At 56.5% G+C, this 25,273-nt stretch overlaps 1 protein-coding gene across 1 annotated transcript; it reads left to right on the top strand.

Annotated features, from left to right (window-relative positions):
• Positions 1-4,912: 4,912 nt before the first annotated feature.
• DPYSL3 (dihydropyrimidinase like 3) lies at positions 4,913-24,758 on the top strand (the record flags this gene model as incomplete). Its single annotated transcript, XM_084268397.1, has 14 exons — positions 4,913-4,951; positions 11,286-11,374; positions 13,680-13,864; positions 14,898-15,062; positions 15,279-15,340; positions 15,605-15,685; positions 16,861-16,929; positions 19,396-19,516; positions 19,730-19,886; positions 21,969-22,110; positions 22,430-22,600; positions 23,137-23,316; positions 23,603-23,765; positions 24,198-24,758. The coding sequence occupies 14 exons, from the start codon at positions 4,913-4,915 to the stop codon at positions 24,284-24,286; spliced, it is 1,713 nt and encodes a 570-aa protein (XP_084124523.1). The 3' UTR covers positions 24,287-24,758.
• Between the last annotated feature and the right edge of the window lie 515 nt (positions 24,759-25,273).

Genomic DNA, 25,273 nt, shown 5'->3' with positions numbered 1-25,273 from the left:
TGTCCGCAGCAGCTGTGACTGCCAATAGCATCCTGCTTTGCTGGTGCCTGTGACTGCCACAGGACTCTGGGTAGCACTCGAGGGAGGGCTTTAAGGCATTGCTGTGTCTGTTGTGGAAGCTCAGGGATGTCTGTCGTGTCACAGCAGTGACCCAACATCCTTGAGCTGTGCTTGGACACCTTCCAAAACCCTGTCCCAGCTGTGGTCCAGCGATGTGGCTTGCTGGTGTCCCTGGAAACGCTTGGGAAGCTGCTGTTTTGGCAGTACTCCCTGGAGAGCTGTCCATAGGCTGCCCCGTGCCACACAGAGAGGGGGTCATGGTGCTGGTGCTGTTGCTAGGATGAGGCAGAGTGAGTTCAAATTGCACTGAAAAGCTTTGCAGATGTTCTGTACCAGTGGAGAAGGAAAACAGCAGGTTGTGCCCTTCACATCATGGTGAAACAGCTGAACCTGATAGAGATCTTGTTTCTCAACATACACATTAAAAAACTAAGGAGGGCTGTGATGTCGCTGGGGGAAGCTGTATTGGGGTGGTGGTCATGCATCCCCTGCCTGCAGCAGGCTTGGAGCAGGCAGGGCAGGGTGTGCTTTCTGGAGCTGAGTCTCCGCTGCGCCTCCAAACACCAGCTCTCCTGGGCAGGCTTGCTCCGGGACCGTGGGATGTGGTCACACTAAGCCTGTGGAGCTGTGCCTCTCAGCTGCAGCCAGCTGCAGAAGCCCACGGCAAGCACCATGTCCACATCACTGGCTGCCCCTTCCCACCTGCGTCTGGCCTGGGTTGTGTTTCAGCATCGGTGCAAGTCCCAAGCCTGGTGCAGTGACTAAAGCACCCTGGGGTCAGGCCTGTTCGTCATTGCCGCGTGTGGGCGGCATAGGGTGGTCCCCAAACCTCAGGTGTCCTCGAGCCAGAGGGTGGAAATGGACATTTTGGCAGGGTGGTTGTCTCAGCGTTTGCTGTGGGCATGCTGGAGTTACCACAGGCTCCTGACGGTCGAGAGCAATCCTATCTGGGGACTTCTGCTCTTCCAGAGCCTTTGTTATGTTCCCTGAAGCATCCTCTCAGATGAGGATTTGTGAATGGCATCACCTGTTGCCTCAGCCCAAAGGAGAGTGACATGGTCCTGAAATTGTTCTGACTTCTAGTCCTTGATAAGGCTGCAAATAAATCCTGGCTTGAACAACTACCCACCCTAATGTCAGCTTGGACAGGTGAAATGATGTGGTGATCCTGCTGGGCTGGCAGTAACACCTACTGCTTTTAATCTAATGATTCCTTGAAAACTTTGAATGCTGACCTAGAAGCCTAGTTTAGTTTGTTTCAGGCCATACATCTGCCGGTTTCCCGCCTTGTTTCCATTGCCAAAGCCCCAGTGTATATTCTAGCCAGGAGAAAACTGAGCAGAGTTGCTCCATTGTAGAAAATCTTGTGTCATTGCCCACCACCTGCCTCGTACAACGCGTGGCCTCCTGGCAGACCTCGCGTGTGTCCAGCGCAAGCGTCTGAGTTTCGGGTTCCTTCCCATTCATGTCCACTGCATCGTGGGAGTTTGAAGGGCTGCTGGGCTCCGTGTTGCCTCTGGGAGACGGTGTGGGTGGCGGGAATGGTGCAGAAGCAATGGGGTTGTGTCTGGGTAACAGAGCCAGCAGGCTCTCCTCCCCATAGCCTCCTGCTCTGCCTCAAGCTGAACATCAGAGATCCCAGCTGGAGAGCTGGAGCCAGCAGCACGGTTGTGAGATGCCAGCACATGCTCCCCGCTCAGAGCTGCGCTCCCCACAGGGGTAAGGGTGACCCCACGGATCCCAGCAGGAAGGGGTCAGAGGGTGTGGAGGATGAGCCACGGTTCTGGGTCAGCAGGCACCTTCCTCCATGGATGTGCACAAGCACAGGAAAAGCTTCTCCCAAGTTTGGGTGTGGTGGAAGCTCCTGGTGTGCTGGGGTTGGCGTGACCAACCGCTCGAGACTCCGTGTCCTGCCAGGGGTCCTTCTGGGGAGGGTGCCCAGCTGCGGCATTGGAGTCGCTGTGCCTGAGCCACCTCAGCCCCAGTAACTCCTCTGCTGGGGGAGAAGCGGGGATGGTTTTAGGCAGAGGATATGTGAGGGGAGAAGGAGACTGTGCATGGGCGTGGGCTGTCCTGACACTGTCTGCTTGAGCACCGATTGTTCCTGGACTGGTTGTAGTCCCTATACCTTGGTTGTGCCTGTCTGTAGGGGCCGTTGGTCACAGGTGTGTGGGGTTGGTGTGATCTGGTTTCATCCTTGGCACCAGAGCTGGGCCAGCAGCGTCCCAGCTGTTAGGGACGGGTGCCGAGCCCAGCTGGGCCTTGGCACGCCATGGTCGGAGCAGGGTTTGCCTTGGTGCTGAGCTCCTTACAACAGGTCCTGCCTTCTACTCCCTTGTGGCACCGCTGCTGTTCCTCACCATGTCACTGTCACCCGCCGTGGCTGTCCAGAAACGTGTTGTCCCCGTGGATGTTCCTGCGGGGACCATGGGCTGCAAGAGTATTGACATTTTAAAACAGCTTTCAAACTGCCCGTGGTTCTTGTGGGAGATGTTTTGAAGCCTCTGAGTAACACCTCTCTGACTGACCTGGTCCTGTGGAAAAAGTATCTTTCCCATTTGGAATGTTTTGGGCCCAGGGCAGCATGTTTTCCTGTGTATTGTGCCAGTGTCACATAGCAACCAGGAGGGAAGCACATCAGAAGAAGGGTCTGAAGTCACCGTGGTTGGCCAGCATCCAGGGGCTGATGCAAGCTCAGCTCTTGAAACTGTCCAAGTGCTCAAGTCAGCATCTCTCTGCATAGCCATCTATCTGTTATTAATTAATTAACTGCTACTGCTGACCAAATCTATGGTACCACCCAACACAGGGATACTCATCAATCTTCTGGAAAATGAGTGAGGGAAGTTTCAGGAGCTTTGTTGGTAGGAGTTGAGGGTCTGTCTTGTGTCCCAGCCCCTGCCAGTCTAATTTCAGTTGAGACCAGGACCCGTTCTTGAAGCATTGCAGCATTGTGGCAAGCACAGTACGGTCTGGAACCTTACCTCCTGCCCACATCCTCCTCAGCCGCAGATGCTCCAGTGCAGGCCTGCTCCCCCGTTCCCTTCTTGGCACATGCAGACACCTCTCAGACCTTGGACCCACCATGGGAGGCTTTCAGCCATCTCCTGCTGACTGCTGGGCAGCGCCAGCTCGCGGGCTGCAGCACAGGAGCTGCGGGACAGGGGCAGGAGGCCGTAGTCTGGCTGGGCCAAGCAGCCCGTGCAGTTCTGCAGGTATCCTCGTCGTTCTGGCAGTAATAAGTAGGTTGTTGAGAAGCTGCTGACTTTCACTTTAGTCTGGTGAAAGCTCTTTTGGGTTTGGAATGAATATGTATCCAGTAAAACTTTCTAGGAGCTTCAGTGGAAGTGCACGCAGAATAACAAGCTCAGTAATGAAAGCGTTGGGCTGGGTTGCTGAACCAATGGAGACATCAAAGCCAGTGGTGAGGGAGGGCTGCCATGCCAATCCGTGTACCTAACCCCTCCGGCAAGGAGAACGTGCAGTTAACAGTACTGCGTGACCCTCGGCTGAACCCTGGCAGCAGAATGCCGCTCCAGACAGACCGTGCCGTGATTGCCCGCTCCTCCGGAGCTTGGTAGCAGTCACAGCCTTGGCTGCAGCGCCGGGGTTGTGCTACAGTGGGTTTGCTCGTGCCTCACTGGTGAGCAGAGCACTCTGGGGCCCTCGCAGCCATTGCAAATCGCAGTCGGGCTCTAGATCCCGTGCGGAGAAGGGAGGGTCGGGTGGCAGCGTCGGGAGGGAGATCTCCCCACAGCCTTCGGAGCTCTGGACAGGGAGGGGAACGGAGCCCACGCTGGGCCGCGGCTGGCAGGGCAGCGGCCCGGGTGTGTCAGACGGGGGAGGGCAGACAGGCTCTTCCCACCGTCACACGGCTCGGCTGGCCCAGCCCTGGGGCACCGGCTGTCTCAGCACCCCCTGAATGCCTGTAGCCGTTCCACCCTTAGAGCTTCCTGCTGGGATCCCAGCTGGGGAAACAGAGCAGCTCTGACTGCTGCCGAGACCCGCGATGATTACAGAGGGTGCAGGAGCCCCTGAGCCGGAGGAGCAGTGCCTTGTACTGGTGTTTAAGGGTTTCCAGCTCTTGTGCAGGGCAGTTTAAGCTGTCAAAGTGCACGGCAGCAGCACTGGACAACCCGTTCCATTAGAAAGCTCTTGATTTTACTCACCGTTACCTCACGGGAGAGTTCCACCTTGTGACCAGCCCTGTTTGCATCCCGCTCCCGCCGTTGCCCGATCCGCGGGCCGGACCCGCGGGCGGACCGGGCCCGACACAACTGCCCTGAGCCCAGGGACCCCGGCGGAGGGGCAGGGACCTGGGCCCTGACCGGGCCGTCTGCGTGGTGGGTGATGCTGGGTGTGCGGTGCCCGGCGCGGTGGGAGCGGCATCCGAGCCCGGTACCCGGTGAGCAGAGAGTGGCAGCCGGGCCCGGTACCCGGCGCGGTGGGAGTGGCAGCCGGGCCCGGTACCCGGTGAGCAGAGAGCGGTACCCGGGCCCGGTACCCGGTGAGCAGAGAGCGGTACCCGACCCGGTACCCGGTGAGCAGAGAGCGGTACCCGGGCGCGGTACCCGGTGAGCAGAGAGCGGTACCCGGGCGCGGTACCCGGTGAGCAGAGAGCGGTACCCGGGCCCGGTACCCGGCGCGGTGGGAGCGGCAGCCGGTACACGGGAGCGGCACCGAGCCCGGTGGCGGGGCGCCCCCTGGCGGTCGCGGGCGGCGCTGTGGGCGGGGCGCGCGGCCGTCCCCGGTGGCGGCTGGCACGGCGGGCGCGGGCTCGGGCTCGCCTTTGTGCGGAGCCGGCGCGGAGGGCAGCGCAGGCGGCGGCGGGTCGGGCCGGGCGAGCGGCGTCATGTCGTACCAGGGCAAGAAGAACATCCCGCGCATCACGGTGGGTGCCGCGGGCGGGGCTGCTCGGGGGTGCCACCGGTGCCGGGCGCCCTGCGGGGCGGGCGGGGAGCGCGGTGCCGGTTCCCGGCGCTGCGGACCGGACCGGGGCGGCGACGGCGCGCAGACAATAGACCCGCCGCCCGCACAGGTGTCCCGGCCCCGCGGGCTGAACCTGGGCTGGGCAGAGCCGCGCCCCGGCGAGCGCAGCCCCGGGCGGAGCCTCTGCGGCGGCCGGTGCCCGGCAGCGCCCGCTCCCGGGGCATCGCCCGGGGCCCCGCCTGGAGCAGCCCAGCCGGGCGGCCGCGGGCCGGCCCGACATGCCCGCGGCGCGGGTGGGGCTTCCCTCCGCGCGAGGCCGGGGGTGCCGGGCTCCCGCTGCCGTTCCCGGGCGCGGCGGGGCCAGGAGAGCGGCTCCAGCGCGGGGTGCCCGCTGTGCCGGGGCGCGGACCCTCCCCACGCGGCGTTCGCGGTGCCGCACCCCGAGCCGCGCTCCTGCCTTCCCGCACCGGGTGCGGCCGGCGCGGTAGTGCAGGGACCGGACCACACCTACGCCGGCATCCTAGCTGCTCGGAGAGCCCCGCACGCCGGGTCCCGCCGGAGCTCCCCGCGCTCCCACTCGGGCTTCCACGCCCTGTGCGGGCTGTGCCGGGCGCAGCTGCTGTCCCCGGGCACCCCCGGGGCGGGGGGGCGCGGGATGCGCGGGGCTTTCTTCTTGGAAGGCGCGGGGGTCTTTCATCTCGCTGCTGGCGTTCTGCTGGCTTCACACAGCTCTGGTTTCTGCTCCCGAGGGCAGCTCTGGCCCCGTGAAGGAGGAAAATCAGAACACTCGAGATTTGTTATTATTTTTGATGTAGGGATGTGAACAAAACGCTCCCAAGCAGCACAGAGATCATTAACCGCCTATAGAGAAATCCCTTTGTCAACCCAGGCTCAGCTGCTCTAATAAGCAGTGGTTCTGCTTCACACATCTCGCCTTCCCTGTATCCTTAGACCATCATAGTGACGACATTACTGCTTCAAGTGGGATTTCTCCCATTCTCTGGGGCTTTTTCTACGAGAACCTTCCTGATATTCCTCACTGATGCACAGGGCTTGTTCCTGCTCCTTGGAGATCCAGCAGGAACATTCTCACCTCAGTGGTAACCTCACAAAGGACTTTATTTGTCTGTATCAAAGCCCTTCCTGTGCCGGCTGAAGGTGACAGTGCTGGGGCTGAGCGGTGTCTCTGTAGCTGACGTTACAGGTCGCTCTCTCCTCTGACTTCCACAGCTCGGTGAGGAGGCTCTGGGACTCAGTTGCCCTGGTCTGCATAGTTATTGTGTCTTGGTTGGGGTAGAGGAGGTGGCTCTGGGATGCTGGTCAAATGACCTGTGTGTCCTGAACCTGTGCTCTGAGGGAAGCGAAGTGCAGTCAGGTGTTGGGTGGGCTTCTCTGTTTCAGTGGAATGGTGGAGAAAAGATCTCGACTACCATGTCTCCCTGGAACAAAGCCTCTTCTGTCCCTCTCTGCTGATTGTGTGTCCCCTCAGGCATTGCTTTTATTGTTTATTCCTCCTTCCCAGATTTCTGCTCCAGAGCCTGTTCTTGCCTGTCAGGACACGTAGCAGGTTCTGGGGATGGTGGATTGTCAGCTAAGCTGTGCTTGTTGTTAGAGTTTTTTGGGACTGTGTCATGCCATCAGGTTGTGAGATATCTCTGAGACCTTTAGAGCATCTAGAGCATCGCAGCAGGGGGAGATCGGGAGTGTAAGAGTACACAAAGAATTGCAGGACCCACCCTGTGCTGTGGATCTCAAAGCACTGAAGGAATGGCTGAGCCTGCAGATGAAGGGAGCAGTGATGTCCTCACTCCTGTCACCCATGCAGGAGGCAGCTTTGGCTTCTGTCAAGGGTGTATTGGAAACAGGAGAATTTTTACTTCCTGACAGCTGTTGTTTGAACCATCTAGTGTGGTTCTGGAGATGCACAAGCACACTCCCTCCTGGCTCCTATTGTAACACAACCACTGCAGTCAGAATTTGTGGTTAGTGCCTGACAATAACACCTGAAACCCTACGGTTTGCCTGCTGTATCCTGTTTGCAGCTGTTGCAGTGGAGGAGCCGGGAGCACGAGCACAGGGTGCTTTCCTGGCGATTGCTCCATCAGCTCGACGTGGCAGTGTCACTCTTCATGGTCCCTCAGGCTGCCTGCAGTGCATCAGGCACCAGTAAGTGTAGCCTGACGTTCTGGGTGTGTGCTGATGCTGGGGTGCCCGCCTCAGGACAGCAGCAATTTCAAACCCCGTGTGTTTACTGGGGCACTTTTTATTAGTTCCTTCTCTTTGGTTGTTTGGAGGTATAATCAAAACATTTCCCCTCCTGCTGTACACAGTGTTTTCCTATCCCTGCAGAAAGGGAGGTGGAAGGCTGAAGTGGTGGAATGCCTTGCCCAGGTTTCACAAAATCACTGCTGACAGAGCTGTTGGTTGACTCAAAATCCCCCAGTCTTTGTGCTTTGGTCACAAAACCTTCCTACCCCAGGCAGACTGGAGTTCCCATCTGTTTTTGTGGTCTTCTGAGCCATCCCTGTTCTGTCACCCTGTCACAGCCCATGAGCACCATCTCAGAGATGTCCCTGGCACCTCTCAAAACCGTGAGGTCTGTGTGGGGATGGCCAGTGTGTTCTGTCAGGTGTGAGTGGGGAGAAAAGCCTCAATTCCAGACACATTTTGGTAAACCAGCAGCTCTCAGTACAACATTTCTTACTGTGCCCACAGACTGTGGGGAATCACCGAGTGTGGCTGGTGGCTGTCTGTCTGTCTGTCTGTCCCTGTGAGACCAGCCAGGGGTTTTTCCATGCACTTGTCTGGTATGTTGGTAAGGAGGAGCCATCCAGCTACTGATGAAACACTGCTGCAATTAGTGTCTCTTCTTTTACAAGGGAAAGAGAGTAAAGCCATGCACCTGCTTCCTCACTACCCTAATTATGCCCTGTGCTCTGTAACAAGGTGAGCACTATTCTTGGGTGGATTCAGCAGCCTTCTGGAAACTGCTGCCTCCCTTCTGCAGGGAAATGTTAAGAGACCCTGATATTGTGGGATCTCAAATGAACAGGTGCTGCACAAGAGCATCAGGAGCAGAGTGTGCGCATGAGGGAATGGGTAGTGGGTTTGGAAGCTTGATCCGAGGTGCCAGCAGCAGAGAGACAGGGAATGTTCAGCAAGAAGGCTTCCCAGCAGGCAGGGCTGTGAGGGCTGGTGGTGGGCTGCTGGGTTTCAGCAGGGCGGTGCTGGGAGGATGCTTCCAGGCTTGCTCCTGTGGGACAGCACCTGTACCTGCAGGGATGGAGCTCAGCAAAGGCACCACACCGGTGACAAGTGGGTTGTCACTGGCTGTGGGGAGGCTTGATGGTCCTGGTGAGGGAGGGTTTTTCCATCTCCTGACAATGGCTGATGACACAGCCCGACACTGGCTGCGGGGAGACGTGGTGGGTGTGGAAATGCACAAATGAGCTCTGGCAGGGGAAACAGTGCATTTATTGTAATCTGAGGCTGCTCTGGCAGCGTGTGCTGCAGGAGTCTGTCTATGAAGCCAGACTTGTGCCCTTGCAACTGCTGAATTCTCTTCCTTTCTTCTTCCCCTGCTTCTTAACATCTGGGTGCACTCCTGAACGATGCCAGAGCCTGTCGGTGTGGTGCATTATTTGGATTTCACTCCATACCCTGTCCCGTGCTCCCTCGTTGTCGGCGGGTAGGGGCCGGCGCAGCCCCTCTCCTCGGCGGGTGCAGGGGGTGTCTGGCAGCCGGGCTGGGGCGGGCACTGCCTGAATGAACCCCTTGTTCCTGCTCCAGCCATTATGGACCTCACGACTTCATTTGTGTACTCAGAGCGTTCGCACTGAGCAGCCCCTCACATCTGCTGCAGAGTGCCCATTTGTGTGGTGGGCAGGCACGTGTCAGTATATTCAGTGCCTGTCGAGCGCTGCAGCTCCCCTGCGCCGTGCTGAGCCTTTGGGAGGGCAAGTAGGGGAGGTTTAAAGGGAATGGGCAGGACGAAACAAACCCGGAGGGTCAGTTGTGTTACTGGGTCTCGGCAGGTAGTTGCCTTTTTCCCCTCATCCCGCAGGCTCGGTGACGCCAAGGAGGATCAGCCAGGACACAGGGGACTGGTGATGTGAGGAAAACATCTTCTTCACTGTACCTCTAACCACGGCCCTGATTATCCCTGATACTATTACTTGGTCGTGTCTATCTACATTTCTCATAGTGTTACTTAAATACTCATCATGTGCGTCCATGGGAGCCACAGCTCAGCTGCCTGACCCCTGTGACTGGCAGGCTACAGACACTGGCTGTGGTCACGCTTTGCTCTTTGAGGGCTTTCTGAATTTGAAATAACAGCATTGTTAGTGAGACAACAGTGTGATAGACACAAAAGGGTGGACAGGCGCCCTGTACAGGGGGAGGAGGAGAATCAGTGGCTCATCAACAGCTTCTGTTTGTGCTCTGGATCCTCAGTTGCAAAGCTGAGCATCGCCTGGTGTGTGCCTGTGGGCAGAGATGCAGCATGAGCTGAGAGCTGACTCAAGGACCAGGGACTCCCGGGCCAATGCACACCTGTCTGTGCCCCTGCCTCAACTGTAGCTGAGGGAAAGGGCTGCAGGTGAGAGGTGGTAATGGCCCCCAGGCCATGGCCAGGGCTGGTACCTTCCTGTGCTGGTTGTGGTCTGTTGCAGCACGCTGTTTGAAGGAGCTGTGTGGGGAGGTCTGTGACCAGCCACACGCCCTTGCTTCCACATCCCCTCAGACAGCAGAGTTGTGCTGGATCCCTGTGCCGATGGCTTAGCTGGGGTCAGGGGAGAAGGGAAGCAGACTCAGCTCTGCTTGTCAGGGAGGACAGTGAGTGGAACAGGAACCGGGGAACATCTCAGCCGAGCACTTTTCCTGGTGGGAGGCGAGGCCCATGCTGGGCATTAGCCCTACTGAGCAGGGAAGGTAAATCCCTGGTGCTGGGACGTGGGCAGCACTGGCGAGGCGAGAGCGCGGCTCTTCCCCTGCGCCAGCGCTGAGCTGCAGCAGAGCTGAGCACGCTGCGCGTTCGGATCCTTTCCCCACCCAGTTCCTTTGTCTCGCTGCGTGCGGGTGGGATTGCTGTACAGCGCAGGCTGGGCGCAGGCTGCAGGGACACGGGGGATTCTCCTGCATCCTTCTGTTGCCAGGAGGAAGCTGCAAACTACCACCACTGTGGTGATGCTTCCAGAAATCGCCCCGGGGGCAGCACAGGGTGAACAAACCCAGATCCCTGTAGAGGAATAAATTGTGCAGGAGCTGGAGAGGGTGAGCCTGGCATGTGAGCCCTGCTGAATGCTCTGTCAGCCGCGGTCCAGGATTGGACTGTGGAGGGTGTAGTCACATGCCAAAACCTGGGCTGTGGACACTGGCTAGGGAGCAGAGAAGAAGGTGAGGGGAGCTGGAGAGATGGAGGGTTGTTGGAGGCATTTTAAATGGTCAGGAAGGCTGACGCTTCTCTGAAACAGCTTATGCCAGTGGAGATAGAAGAGGGGGACCTCAGCCGTCCCCATTCCTCCAGACAGGGTCTGTCCCCACACATTCTCCCCCATCAGCGTGTGCTGGGCTGCCCAGGTCCATCATCGTGAATACAGGAAGAGCACAGGGGCAGTGCTGGCCCAGGTGGTCCTGAGCTGTCAGTCTGTGTCCCTTTGGGGAGGGCTGCTGGCCACTCTTGTCAGTGAAGGAGAGCAAGGGAGGTGGGCAGTGATGAGATGGGAATGTAGTTTAACGCCTCCGGGGTGTCCTGTGCGGACCTGTGATGTTGTAAAGTACCTTAGGACTACCCTGAGCATCGCAGGGGAGAGATAGATTCCAATGGCAGATGCCTCATCTTCAGGGCCGCCTGTCCTGTTGGTGGTCCTTGCAAGATGGTAACAGATGTGAGAGATGTAAACTGTGTTCTCTGATGCAACTCACTTGGTATTTAGGCAAGATTGAAGGATGTGCCCTTAGTACCAAACTTGCTGTGCACCCTGACGTGTGGGCTGTGCTGCCCACAGGTCTGTGTGTGCAGAGACCCAGTGTAGGAAGCCTTTTCTGTCTGTGTATTTGCTGTGCCCACGGTTCTGCCTGAGCGGTGGTTTTGGCAGCACCCCTTCCATTCAGAAGTGGTACACCCCACGAGTATGAGGTTTTTCTGCCCTTGCTCTCACCCTGCTGTTGCCAGTGTCAGTAGGGACATGAGCTCCCCACAGTGTGGGCTGCTGGGCTGGGGCAGAGGCAGAGCACCCAGCTGAGAAGCGGTGTGTTTCCTGCTGCTGACAACTGCCATCTTCTTCCCTTCACAGAGTGATCGTCTCCTTATTAAAGGAGGGAGAATAGTCAACGATGACCAGTCCTTCTACGCTGACATTTACATGGAGGATGGCCTCATAAAGTAAGTATGTGACTTCTGTAGCACATTACCTCCATCTCCCCTTACATCAGCTCCAGGTTGGGTAGTTACTGGCTTTCTGTGGATGCAGCCTGTTCCCAACTTGCCAGCTGGTATAAAGCTGGAGGCTCAGCTCTGCAGTGTGTGTGATTGCCTGACATGTTTGCACAGTGACTCCAGTGACCAAGTTGCAGTTGGGCAGGTGGCTTCGTGACACAGTGCCCATTGTAGGCAAAGCTGTATCTCATTGTGCCAGGAGCAGGATTTGTCTTTGGCTCCTGTTCTGCCCCGTGTTAGCAGTGTGAGTATGAAGGACCCTACACAAGATGCCATTTGTTAGCAGCAGCAAGGACAGTGCTGTGCTGCAGGTCATCAGCATCCTTGGGGTTTTCAGGAACTGCAGACAAACCTCTGTGTCCCCCCAGCTTTTTCACATGTGTCTCAGAGGTGCTGTAAGAACTCCATTCTTTAAAGGCTGCAGTTCAGACGTGGCAAATGTTTGGCACTGGGACCACCTCCATGCTGGGTGAATTGAAAGGGCTGTGATAGCAGAGGACTTGAAAAGACATTGCTTGCTCTATGGTAAGAGGAGAGAGAGTATCCAGCTTTCCCAGGATGGTACATTTTAAAAATCCAGCAGCAGGGAAATACTTGAAGAAGTGGGACTGTGTTTTTATGAGGCTGTTTTTAGCTCATGGACAAAAGCATCCATGATCAACTGGTACATGTACCCAGGCAGGGATCAGAGCCAGCTTCAGGTCTTGCTATGGCACAGACCTTCTGGGTATCCTTGGGCCAGTCACTCAGCCTTGTCTGCAGACTGGGGGTCGCAGAATCTCATTTCCTTGGAAGTTAAATGCTCTTGCAAGCGATCTCTGGGAAGAATACAGCGAGCAGTTTAATTCCTTTGGTGATGGATTCATCTCAGTTAAAGTGGTGGAAGGAGCTGCTGGTTTATTGCCATAAGGATACTGGAGTGAGCAGTCCTGTCCACAGAACTCTTGTTACTCTGAGGAAGATTCCTGCAGAGTCACTAAGGTTGAATGAGGTGCAAACCCAGAATTTGCTCTGCTTTTACCTCCCTGGTGCACCAGGGAATGCAGAATTTCCCACTAAAACCGACTTGTCTTTTATCTTGATGCATCAGGGAAGCCTGAGGAGGGCTTGATGAAAATAGGATTTCTGAAAGAGGAGATTTGAAGGCTGGGTGCTACATATGGACAGATAAAGGGATTGAGGGGGTGGGAGGCTGAGTGAAGCGAGTCCTCAGGTTTGGGGGAGCTGGCCTGCAGGAGGGCTGGGTATGGCTCGGGAGGAGAATGGTCTGTGTTGGGACAGCCCGAACTCCGGATGACTGCAGCGGTACTTTAGGTCCTGAGTACATGTATACTGGAGCTTTGTAGGTTTCCTGTTTTCTAAAGATATTTTTAGGTTCTTGGGACTTTATCTGCCTTCACTGCAGTGTGACCCTGCTGATAGCAAAGATGTCCTTCAGGAGCATGAAGGAGACAGCGTGAGATGGGAGGTCCTGGGGAAGGGAGGACAGGACTGCCTGCGCTCCTGGGGAAGGGAGAGAGTCAGTGCCCCAAGCTGTGCCACGATCCCAGCCGGGCTGCAGCCAGCTCGCTGTGTGCTTGGGGGCTCCTCGCCAGCTCCTCAGCCCCAGCCTTCTCTGCACACTGGGCCTTTGTGCTGTGAGCAGCCTGCAAGTCCCTGACAAGCCCTGAGCCAGCCTGTCAGCTGCAGCATTACGCTGGGAAATCATCTTTCTCTGTAAGTAGGCCTCAGACTTGAGCCTTACTTAAGGTGGGCAGAAGGACGGGGCAGAGGAGAGATTAGGGGTGCAGCTTACTGGCAGCAGGGCTGGGGTGAGTTCTGTGAGCGCACCCCAGGGCGAGCAGGTAGGGCTGGCAGGCTGGCAGCCTGTCTCCTGAGTGTGGGCAAAGTTTTCTGGCAGCTTCTTGGCGTGCGCTGCGGAGATCTGCATGCCCACCAGACCCTGCCCCAGCCGCCCAGCGCCTGCCCCAGGCAGCGGATGCCATCACGGGCGCCACTAGAGCAGCCGGATGGATGGCAGCCACCCTGGGCTGGAGAGTCGTAGGGTGAAGGGATCCAGACACTCCTGTGTGCTGCTGCAGGGTGAGGAGGATTCACTCGCTGGCTCCGGCAAGCCCAGGCCTGGCAGCGAGGAGGAGCGGGGCTTTGCTGCCGGCGGCTGAGTGGCCCTGGCTGCTCCCTAGCCAAGCTGATGGTGTTGTGGCTGGTTTTCCTTTGTGTGTAGCTCACCATCGTGGTTTGATCTCATCAGGCAGATTGGAGACAACCTGATTGTCCCTGGAGGGGTCAAAACCATAGAGGCCAATGGGAAGATGGTGATCCCTGGAGGAATCGACGTCCACACTCGCCTGCAGATGCCGTACAAGGGAATGACAGCTGTGGATGACTTCTTCCAAGGAACGAAAGCCGCCTTGGCTGGTGGTACCACCATGATCAGTGAGTGCAGTGGGCAGGTCCTGTACGTGGCAGCAACCAGCACTCTTGGAACACTGCCTAGTTATTTCTCTTTCTCTTTGCTTTTCTCAGTTGCCTTTGTTTAAAGGTCTGTGACAGTGTGCTCCTCTCTTCTCTGATCGCTGTTAATACAGCCTGAAGTGTGAGGATTGGGATGAATCTTTGGGATCCTTGGTAGTAGTGAAGTGGTGGGACAGGAGGTTTGCATAGGACCCCACCCCCGCAGAGCCTATGTTCCACAGCGCTTCATTGTCTGCGGGCACTGGTGCCGCTGGGACCCTCAGAAAAGAACAATGGCATCACTTTTTTATCCCTGCTAAATAAAAATAGGGCAGCATGACGCTCAGATGAATCTGAGCAGAGAAACAGAGCCATGTCCTGGCATCCCAGGCTGCTTGGAAATAAACAGTGCTAACAGAAAAGGAGAGGGAGCTCTGAGGTCCTTCCCTGGAGAAGGCCATGGCTGTGCACTGCTTTGAAGTCGGGTTTTACAGCTGTGCCATGGTCACAGCTGTGTGCACGGCAGTGTCTCTTGGGATGCAGGAGCAACTGTTGATCCTTCCAGTAAAGGACTGGGTTTCTTGCCCTTCCCCCACCAGTTCTCCGTGCCTCATGGGCCAAAAATCATAAGTTATGTGAAATGGAGTGCATGGGGATTGCATGGTGGGCAATAAAAGGTGCATTAGTATTGCAGCATGGGAGGAAGCTGTGTGTTAATGAGGTAGAAGGGGGATGAGGAAGGCCAAGGCCCTTCAGCTTTCAGCTGGTTTCTCAGCAGCAGCCTGTAAAAGCCCCTGGTCCTGTGCCAAGGGCTGTGAAGCAAAGGCTCTGTGTGGTTCCCTGCTGATGAGGGCACTCGGAGGAGCCCAGGCACGCTGTGGAGGTGATGGGCACCTCTGCAGGGCTGCCCTGAGGCTGCTGAGTCAAGCCTGCCATCATGGAGATACCCAGCACAGTGCAGGGCCATGGTTAGGGAGACCCTCGCCCACCCCTGTTCCTCACTGTGCCTCTGCAGTGGACCACGTGGCACCGGAGCCGGAGTCCAGCCTGGCAGAGACGCTGGAGCGGTGGCGGGAGTGGGCTGACGGGAAGGCCTGCTGTGACTACGCGCTGCACGTGGACATCCCTCGCTGGAGCGACCGCGCCCGCCAGGAGCTGCACACCATGGTCCAAGAGAAAGGTTTGCTGCCCACCGCCTCTGCGAGCCGCGGCCCCTTGGCAGGGAGCTCCTGGTGACTGTGGGTGGTGACGGTGACCGTGGTCATCTGCCTCCTCGCTGCTGGGTGCCGTGCGGATGAGCTGGAGGGGAAGGCAGCCCGGAGGCAGACAGCCTGACTGGGACCCTCGGTGAGGAGAGCCCCCAACTCACCGCCTCTCCTCTCGGTTCTGCCCTTAGGAGTTAACTCCTTCATGGTGTACATGGCCTACAAGGATTTGTACCAGATGTCCAACACCGAGGTGAGAACCCCTTTGCTGCCTTGGTTGTGTCTGTTGATGCGAGGGGCCCCTGTCTCACCGTGCCCAGCACAGCTGCCGTGCCCCTGCTGCCCTCAGACAGGCCTTGTGGCTCTTCTCCTCTGTGTGGGCCAGCCCTCTGCATCTGCCAAGGCACAGCCAGTCCATGCCAAGCCCTGCTGCTGCCAGGGCTTTTGGCTGCAGCACCGTGCACAGGCCGGGGCAGTCTGGCTGCTCAGTAATTGGTATTTCTTGTCTCCATTTTAGCTGTATGAGATATTCAGCTGCTTGGCAGAGCTGGGTGCCATAGCTCAAGTCCATGCCGAAAATGGGGATATAATTGCACAGGTAACTAACGACTCTGCTGGTATGTGGGGGCTGAAAACCCATCGCGGGCAGGTTCGGTGTGAGGCGTTAGAGAAGGACTCTCAAGCTGCCTGGACAGTGACCTCTCTGCTGCTCAGCAGCATTAGCAAATTTGTCAGGATTTTCTGCTGCAAATATACAGTGCAAAACTGATCCGAAATAGTGAATTAGTGACTATCTAAATGGAAGCACGTGGGCCATCAAGTACAGTGTGTTCGCTCCAACTGCAGCTCTTTCTTCCAGTGTGGAGAGGCAGAGACCTTTACCTTGCACATAACCAGCTAAGAGAGTTAAAGTGTATTGGAAAGTGCTGCAGCAAGAGAGGAATTTTCTCCCTGCTGTAAGCCAGCAGCTGACTAATAGAGCTGGATTTGCAGGGGAAATGTTATGAGGGAAGTGGTTTGGTGTTAAGTGGGTAGGCTGTATTGGCCTGCTGTGTTGTAATTGGTGCTGGATGAAAGTCCAAATGTTTGATTTTCATTAAGACAGAGAAGACATTGCTCAGTTACACACTGGAACTAATTGGGTTTTTCCTGTCTGTCTTATTCTGGGGAGTTGAAGGAGTGTGACCTAAGAGGTCATTCTTCAAACATCATCTCAGGCTACAAGAACCAACTTTTCTTTGGGCTTTTTAGAGCTACAGCACTCAGTTGGATGGCTCTTTCACATGAAAACAGAGAGTCATTAGAGGAAATGTCTTAGCTAGAGTTTATGTCTACTTCAGCACCAGGCTAACCACAAAACACCCCCAAATTATTAGTTGGTGGCACTTCATAGCCCTGGGAATTGCTTCCTCCTGTCAGGACAGCTTGAACGTCACAGACTGGTATGGGGTCAGCATGTTGTTTGCACAGAGATGTGATGCTTGTGGTCAGCTGCTGGTGGTTGTTCCCAAGCAGTAGACAGAGGATTTGCTCTCTCCATTCCCCGTTTCAGTGGTCCTGGTGACTGTGTGTCTCTGGAGTTCAGTCAGCATAGGAGAGGAGGTGGCAAGGGAAGAGGTGTGAGGCACAGCCCAAACAGGAACAGGGTGTGAGCACAGCTCCAGACTTCGGACTCTGACATGCAGTGGGTCCTGGGAGAGCACTGGAAGAGTATTTTCAAGTGGTGGGAGAGCGTTGAAGGGCTGTTGCTGAGTGTGCCTCTGTCCTTTCTAGGAACAAACCAGGATGCTGGAGATGGGAATAACTGGCCCCGAGGGCCACGTGCTGAGCAGACCTGAGGAGGTAAGATGTGAAGGGTGGTACCAGCCTTGCTGCACTGCAGAACTTTCCCCAGAAGTCACAGGAGGGCTTGGTGTAGATAGTGGGGTCAAGAAAGCATCGTGTGTGTGTGTGTGTGTGTGTGTGTGTGCGTGCCTCTGTGGGTGTCTGTTTATACAGGCAATACTGCCTTGCTGATCATCAGCTCAGGAAAGAGTGAGGTGTGCACTGTGACAAATATTTTCAGTGTTGCTCAAATCTCCTAGCAAAGACAAGGGGCCCTGAGTGTCCCAGAGATTAATCAATCAGCAGAAAGATCTGTATGGCTGTAGCAACGTTCAGGGCTGGTTTGGGAGCATTTGTGTTGTACAGGTGACTCCATGGGTGTCAAGAGGCCTGAGGAGAATCAAATGGCAGGTTTCAGTTCCTCTGAAAATTCACTGTTCATGTCTGTCTGAGTGCAGACAGATACCAGCCTCTTCCTGCTTAATCTCTGCTTAGGGTCTAAAGTGCGTTTCAGAATCAGACAGACAAAGCCATTGGTGGAAGGAGTGGGAGAGAAGGAGAGGGGGAATGTCCTAGTTGCAAGTCATTGTCAAGACACTAATTAGATTACTTCTAATTTTAGCTCACAGGGTGTTTTTCTGTTTGGTCCATTAATCTGAGTTGAGTCTAATTTTAGAGATGTTTTCTTGAGATAGCTCCCTGCTGAGAGCTGCTTTTAACTTTCCACAGCACAGGAAGGAAGAAAACAATAAGAATTGGGTACAATAGCCAAGCTGAACAGGGGAGCACAGGGACGTGCCTGTGCTTCAGGGGTGGCTGGAAGGGAAAGGGGTTGGCTGAAGGTGTGTGAGAAGTTGGCTGGTCCATGGCTGGTAACGGCACACACAGCCTGGTGTAACGGTGCTTGTACTCTTTGAAGTATGAGACTGTAAAGCATCTTCCTCTACAGGGAAGAGATTCCATGTCAAATACAGTAGATCAGAGCCCCTCTGTGTGTAAACTGCTGCTTATTTTTATGGCTCTAGACCCATTGCCATTACCTGGGAAGCTAACCTGCAATTATGGGATGCTGTGGTTGTACCAGGCTTTGAGAGTGGTCTTATTATAAGACAGTACTTCAATTCTTCTGATCCAAAGCTGGTAAAACATTGAGTGTTTTATCTTGAAATGCCATTAAGCATAAGGCAACTGAGAATGGTGCAAGAAGATGCTAGATACCGTTTGTTCAGCCAAATCCAAATCTCATTGCTGTTGAAGATAAACATCCTCTACTTGGGAAAACATTAGGTAGAGCAGAAATAACCCTGGTAACCCTCCCCCCATTAAGCCTGCAGGCTGATGGCAAAGCACTGGGAAGGTGGTCTGTAGCTTTGTGAGTCTGATCTGTCTCAGAGGGACCTCAGTGGGGGTTAAAGATGTGCTCTTCTACCAGGTGATGAAGGTGGTGTGGTAGGGCAGGATGGTGCTGCTCCGGATTGTAACCTGCTGCGGGGGTATTCAGTGATGACCCTGCTCACTCCTGTCCACATGTCACATCCTGACAGCTATTGAAGTGTCCATAAGTGTGCTGATAAAAACATTTTTTGGTTGAATTTCTGTTTAAAGAGTCTTTAAGCCAGAGGAAGAAGCCTCTTTTCACTGTGCAGCAAACAGGTCTGCAGAAGTCGAGGGGCATACGGGTGCGTGTGTGGGTGCAGTGGTCTGCTGGGAGAGTTAAGCGTGCACGGCCAGCTGCCTGGCCCGCAGCAGTCTGTGTCCCTGCAGCTGGCAGTCCTGGCCTCCCCTGGGAGCGAGACGGTTGGTACCTTGTCTTTTTAAGGCTTCTGTTTTGAACTTTCTCATGCCAAAGCTTGAAGCCCAACTGCAGAGTGAACACTTGGAGAAACTCCGGGGTTGAGCTCAGGCTGAGCTCGGGCTGATGTAATAGTCCAAAGATATCCTTTGTGATGGAAATCCACCCCAACTAAAACAGGACAGTGAAACATGGGGTGGGTGTCAGCAGGCTGGGACCAGCAGCAGCTGCAGGCAGGACAGACAGATCCTGGTCCCAGCAGCTTGCCAGCGCACAGCTCAGTGCAGCCCGGCCATGGGCAGGGGGACGCTTGGTTAAACCAAATGCAGCCATTGGAAAGCCTGGAGCAGACCTTTGGCTGTCTGGCATTGGCCTGTGAGCTCTGCTGCCAGGCAGTAGTGCCTGGGCTCTCTCTGGGAGAGTTGGAACCAGGCAATGGAGACAACAGCAGAGGCAGCTCTGCGCTGGCCCCTGCGCACAGTCCAGCTGAGCATCGTGTGGCTGTATCCTGCGGGTTGGGCCAGGCCCCAGGGAGACTGAGCCCTCCATCTCCAGTCACCCTGATTACAGGGAGTCCAGGGTAAGGGTGAGGGCACAGGGTGTCAGCAGCAGTGTGCTGTGCTAAGAGGAGCTGGGGCTCTTCCCTGCCTGCCCAGGGCTCCTCCGCAGCCATGTGCCCCTCTTTCTTCCAGCTGGAAGCAGAAGCTGTCTTCCGGGCCATCACTATCGCCAGCCAAACCAACTGTCCTCTCTACGTGACTAAAGTGATGAGCAAAAGTGCTGCTGACCTCATCTCACAAGCCAGAAAAAAAGGTGAGTGGCGGCTGCTGCTGCTGCACACAGCCTTGCTGCTGCGTCTGGGACCCTGGACAGCTGGAGCGAGTGGTCGCTGTGTCTTCACGGTTGTTTCGCCAACCTGACATGGGTCTGTGTGTCTTCTGGGCAGGCAGGCTGTTGGTGGTGCTGTGGAACACAGAGTACCTCCAGGCTCCACCAAAACCGTGTCCTCTCTGTCCTCCTTTCTAGGCAATGTGGTGTTTGGTGAGCCCATCACAGCCAGCCTGGGGACTGATGGGACACACTACTGGAGCAAGAACTGGGCCAAGGCTGCTGCATTCGTGGTCTCTCCACCTCTGAGCCCAGACCCAACAACCCCTGACTACATTAACTCTCTCCTGGCCAGGTGAGTGGCAGCTCCGCTGTGCGGACTTGCCTCGGAGGGGAAGAGGAGGGGTTAAGGAGATACCTGGGTAGCACAGACATGGGTCCAACCCTGAGCTGACTGATGGAATGGCTGTGACTCAGAGCTGCAGTGGCTCATCCCTGAGAGTGAAGGGAGGTCAGGGGAGGCACTGTAAACTTAACATCAGTACTGAGAAAAATACCAGAGCAAGTAGTCATGGCCCGTTTTAACTGCTCTGAAGCAGGCAGAGGAATGAGGACGGGCTAACACAGCCCTGCCAGAGAAAGCATTCCCCAGGCTGGGGAAGCCCCTCTGCACACGCAGGGTGGGAAGCGGCTGCCCGTTGAGATGGTGCGGGAGAAGGTGGAGGGGTTACAAGTGTCATAAGCTGTGGAGCCCACTGGCCAAATGCAAAGCAGGTGGTCTCTCTGGTCTGTACAGGTGAGTGGTAGTACAGCTCGCAGAGTGCACAAGGCCATGAAGGGCAGCTCTTCTGACAGCCACAGGAGGTTGTTCTTTCACCCCGAAAGCAAAGGGGTGGGGAAGGGATTTGTTGACAATAGAGAGCAAACAATAGAAGCACTTCAGCAATGTGCCCTGGCCTTTCCCTCCATGCTGTCAGTGGCAAGGCAGGCGCAGCAGCCAGGGACACAGAGCTTGTTGCTGGCCCTGGCCCTGCCCCACGTGTGCGTCGCACACCCCTCACACCCCTGTGTGCACGCTGAGCTGTGCTAGGAACAGCTGAGACTGAGGGGCTGGAAATGGAAATGACCTTTGAGGTAATGCTGGAAGCATCTCTGGCGACACAAGCAGAGGGGGACTGGTCAGTGAGGAGTCTCGGCAGAGGGGCCTGCTAGGATGGACCGGGCTGTGTCAGCGTGGAGGTGTCACGGCTGGCCTCAGAGAGGTGCTGGTGTGTCTGGGGTCAGAACACGCAGCTCACCCTGGATTTTGCTGTGGTTGATGAGCAGGAAGTGCCTCTGCTCAGTCTTGGGGACTGGCAAAGAAAAGTGAACCCAGGTCCTGAACTGGCTTTCTAATCCTTCCCTTCCACTTCAGATTTACCCTAGTCTCAAGGAAGGGACAGAAGCACTTCTGAGTCCCTGCAGCTCACAGGTGTCTGTCCTGACACCTTCCCCACACCATTTTCCATGAGGTTTCAGCGAGAGAGGCTGTGGGACTGCAGCTGGGCTGGGTGGCTTGTTTTCCACCCGGACAAATCTGGTGGAGATTAGGAGGCGTGTTGTGTCGTCAGCCTGGCTGTGCCGTCAGTCAGACATATGGCAGAAATTACCAGAGGGAGATGGAGATTACGGGTGGATTAGGGCTGATTCGCAGCCCAGCAGAGCTGCTGTGTCTGCGCCGGCCCGGAAGCCGGGTGCTGGGGCCCCCTGGCCTCAAACAGCACTGGAGCTGGTCTGTGCTGCTCTGTTTCTTTCTGCCCCTCAGCCCAGACCTCCCACTGCCCCGAGGACCCAGCAGCAGGGTGACTTCCAGGGAGCCAGGGCAGCTCCGGGCCATGGCCAGCTCCTCGCCCTGCGCTGCAGGGAAGCTTCTCCGGGTCTCCTGGAGATAGCTGCTTCTGGGGAGTCCTGCTCTCTTCATCCCACTGTCAGATTCACAGGTGTCCGTGGTGCAGAGTCTGCAGTGCTGGTGCAGCGGTGCTGTAGCCTGGGCCATTGTCTCCCTGTGTAGCAGAAAGGCAGCTCTGCCCACGGCACCCACGATGCCCTGTCCCTCACTGTTAGTACAAACATTGGAGTCTCGTGTGGAAGGACAGCTTCTGCCCAGCACAGGGGCACCCTATTCCCCAGGGGATCTCCCCGGGAGCTGAGCTGTTGACGCTGGTGCATGGGAGGCTGCCCGTGCCCCAGGCAGGCAGTGCCATGGCAGAGCTCTCCAGCCCCCATGTTCCTGGGGATGCGGCTGCAGCAGGAGCCAGGTTGGGTGGAAGCTTTCAGGCTGAGGGGTTGTAGAACCGGCTGCAGAGCTGGGCTGTGGGCTGCCTGTGCCCAAAGGACATCCATCATGTCCTTGCCATTGTCCGACCCCAAAATGCCTTTTGTTACCCCCACCCCTCAGTGGTGACCTGCAGGTTTCGGGAAGTGCCCACTGTACCTTCAGCACCGCACAGAAAGCCATCGGAAAAGACAACTTCACGGCCATCCCAGAAGGGACCAACGGCATCGAGGAACGGATGTCTGTCATCTGGGACAAGGCAGTGGTAGGAGTTGGGGAAGGGGGCAGAGCGGTCAGGGTTGATGGGCTCCTTGAGCGCTTCTCACCCTGCAGAGCTGGGCACCCAGCTACCCTGGGAGTCACGGCGTGCCAGGGCAGGGGGGAAGCAATCCTGGGTTCAGGGGGAACAGCCAGGAGCCCTGACTGTTCCCCAGTTTTTGCTCTGTCTGGCCCCAGTAGTAACATCAGCTGCAGCCGTCTGGGCCTAGACAGCCAGTGGGGTGTGGGAGTGAGCCCAGTGCTTTTCAGGGCACTCACTCTCCTTTTCCCCAAAAGAGCACTTAGTTCTCTTCATGTCTGGTCAGGCCACAGGGAAGATGGATGAAAACCAGTTTGTGGCGGTGACGAGCACCAATGCTGCAAAGATCTTCAACCTATACCCACGGAAAGGGCGAATAGCCGTGGGCTCTGACAGCGACCTCGTGATATGGGACCCTGACGCAGTGAAGATCGTCACAGCAAAAACCCATCAGTCTGTAAGCCCTGGGGGAGCGCTGGAGGGGTGGGTGCTGTGGTAAGGCTGCCTGGCTGCTGGGAGCTTGGTGCTGCCCTGCCATGCTGGCTCAGAGGGGGAGGGACTGAGTCCAGGCAATGCCAGCGGTGAGTGTGGGTAGAATGGCTGAGCCCTGGGTTCTGCACACAGGGCTTTCCTCACCCTACCGTGTTGCTCTTCTGAGCCTGACCCACACAGGGGTGAGGACGTGCATGTCTCCTTATCTGGGTTCTTCTCCCATATACAAATTTTCCCTGGCTTTGCCAGCGTGCTTTGTTCGTGCCTTACTGCAAGCCCGGGTCCTGCCCTCCTCTGTTGTTGGAGTCCTTGCTGACAGCAGGTCGTGCTGGGAGCTCTGGTGGGTTCTCAGTGTGGTGGACTAAAGAAGGCCTCTGGGACAGGCGAGGCTGTTACTGGTGTCCTCTGCCTGGAGACCAGCAGGGAGGTGTGGGAGCTGAACAGTGTGAGTGGGCAGGCAGTGCTCACACACCCCTGACTGTCACCCCCTGGTTGCTGCAGGCAGCTGAATACAACATCTTTGAAGGGATGGAGCTCCGTGGGGCCCCACTGGTTGTCATATGCCAGGGGAAGATCGTGCTGGAGGATGGCAACCTGCATGTGACCCAGGGCACCGGGCGCTTCCTGCCCAGCAGCCCGTTCCCTGACTATGTCTACAAGCGCATCAAAGCCAGGAGGAAGGTGAGGAGACAGGGATGCCAGGACACTGTTAGGTCAAATTGCCCTCATTTTCGCTAATAACTGATTGTGTTTCCACTTCTGTTCTCACTGGACCGTGGAAGCCATGCTGCAGACTGGTGTATTTTGAGCCTGCAGTTGGGAGGTCATGGGCATGCAGGACAGAGGGGCACGAGGCTGGCAGCGTGAATTGCCTCTGCAGTGGGACTGGGGAGCTGGAAGTGTGACACTGCCATGGCTGGATGCTCCCTGGGGCAAAGTGTCACTGTCCTCTTCTCTCTGGTGACAGATGGCAGAGATGCATGCTGTGCCTCGGGGCATGTATGACGGACCCGTGTTTGACCTGACCACCACCCCCAAGGGGGGCACCCCTGCGGGGTCAACCAGGGGGTCCCCCACACGGCAGACACCCCCTGTGAGGAACCTCCATCAGTCTGGATTTAGCCTGTCAGGTGAATGGCTGGGCTGGGAGAGCACAGAGTCCCTTGGTCTGGGGCAGGGGGCAGCTGTGAGATGGCCTGGGGCCAGCTGGGCACCAGAGGGGTGTGTGGCAGGGCGAGTCCTGCTGTGTCCCTTGCAGGACGTGGCCAGAGCTGGCTCTGCACCCCACTGCACCTTGCAGTAGAGGCAAGGAGGACTGCGGTCACGCAGGTGCCAGAGCAGCATCAGACCCTGCTCTTGCTGCATGGAGGAGCATCTGCGGTGATGTTCAAGCCACTGCTGCTCTGGGGTTGTTACTGGAGTTGGAGAGGGAGCAGGTTGCTGCAAACAGCCTCAGGCAGCCCTTCAGCAGGGCCCTAGGCTGCCTGACTGCTCAGTCCTGTGAAGAACGTGTTCTTAACTTGGCTTTCCCCTTCCCTTTGTGCTTCCTTGTCCTCTCCCAGGTACCCAGATCGATGAGGGTGTTCGCTCAGCGAGCAAGCGCATTGTCGCACCCCCGGGAGGCCGCTCCAACATAACCTCTCTGAGTTAAATGTCCCTGCTGAGAAGGAAACAATCCCAGTTCAAGCGAAGGAAGAAACGTGGTACATTGGTGTTTAAGAAGGAAAAGCAAATAAACCTGTTCTGAAGAATTAATAAGCCTCAAGCCTTATGTTTCACAGATGCTACTTGCTACCTAGCTTTAAAAATACTGCTTCATTTTGATTTATGCATAGCCTTAAAATTCTGTTGTTGTTGTGGTGGTGGGTTTGGTCGGGTTGTGTTTTTCCTCTTCCTTTCTGTATGCATGCTGCTCAGACAGGTCACTCAGTTCAGTGTGGTGTTGGTGTTGAACGCTGCGAGATGCCGCGTGTGGGATGACCTGGCGTGGGTGACCCAGCCGGGCAGGATAGTGGGGCCAGCTGGGGACACGGTGTGGGGCAGGGAGGGCAGGTTGGTGGGAGCTGGTGGGGGCAGGTGGGTCTGTGTTGTGTTCATGTCCTTCATCTCCACCCAGCGCTTGTTGGCATTTCCCCACGAGGCCCACGGGGAGCCCGATCCATCTCTGTCCCCGCTGTCGCAGCGCCTTGTGTAAGGACTTTTACTACTTTGTACACTTTATTAAAAAAACAGTTGTTCCTTCCAAGGGCTGGTGTTGCTGGCTGGCTTTGTTCCTCCCCGGGTGTGAAGCTGGGCGCCAGGAGGGGCTTGGGGCAGGGTTTGAGCCGGAGCCGGGCTGCAAGGACTGGTGGCCCATGAACTGTGTGCTGCTGGCTGCTGTGGTGTTAGGGTGCTGGTGTAGCTTCTTGGGGAAGAAGAAAAGGTTGCAAGTGCTTGCAAAGCCTGTTGGGTTTGTCTGCCTGGTCCCTCTGCAGCCTGACCTGGCCATGGGGCTGGTAACACCCGCCGGGAGGTGTACCTGCCATCGGCCTGGTGACAGCAGAGGCAGCTTCTGTGGGTTAAATGCTCCCTTCTGCCAGGTGGTGTTTCTCAACCCCAGGGACACAGTCCTCTAAAGCTTGTAAAACAGGCAGAGTAG

Source organism: Gallinula chloropus, assembly GCF_964237585.1.
Source record: "Gallinula chloropus genome assembly, chromosome: 10".
NCBI classification, from domain to species: domain Eukaryota; kingdom Metazoa; phylum Chordata; class Aves; order Gruiformes; family Rallidae; genus Gallinula; species Gallinula chloropus.
Note: the sequence above shows the minus strand (reverse complement) of the source record. Positions and strands in the feature narration are given on the sequence as shown.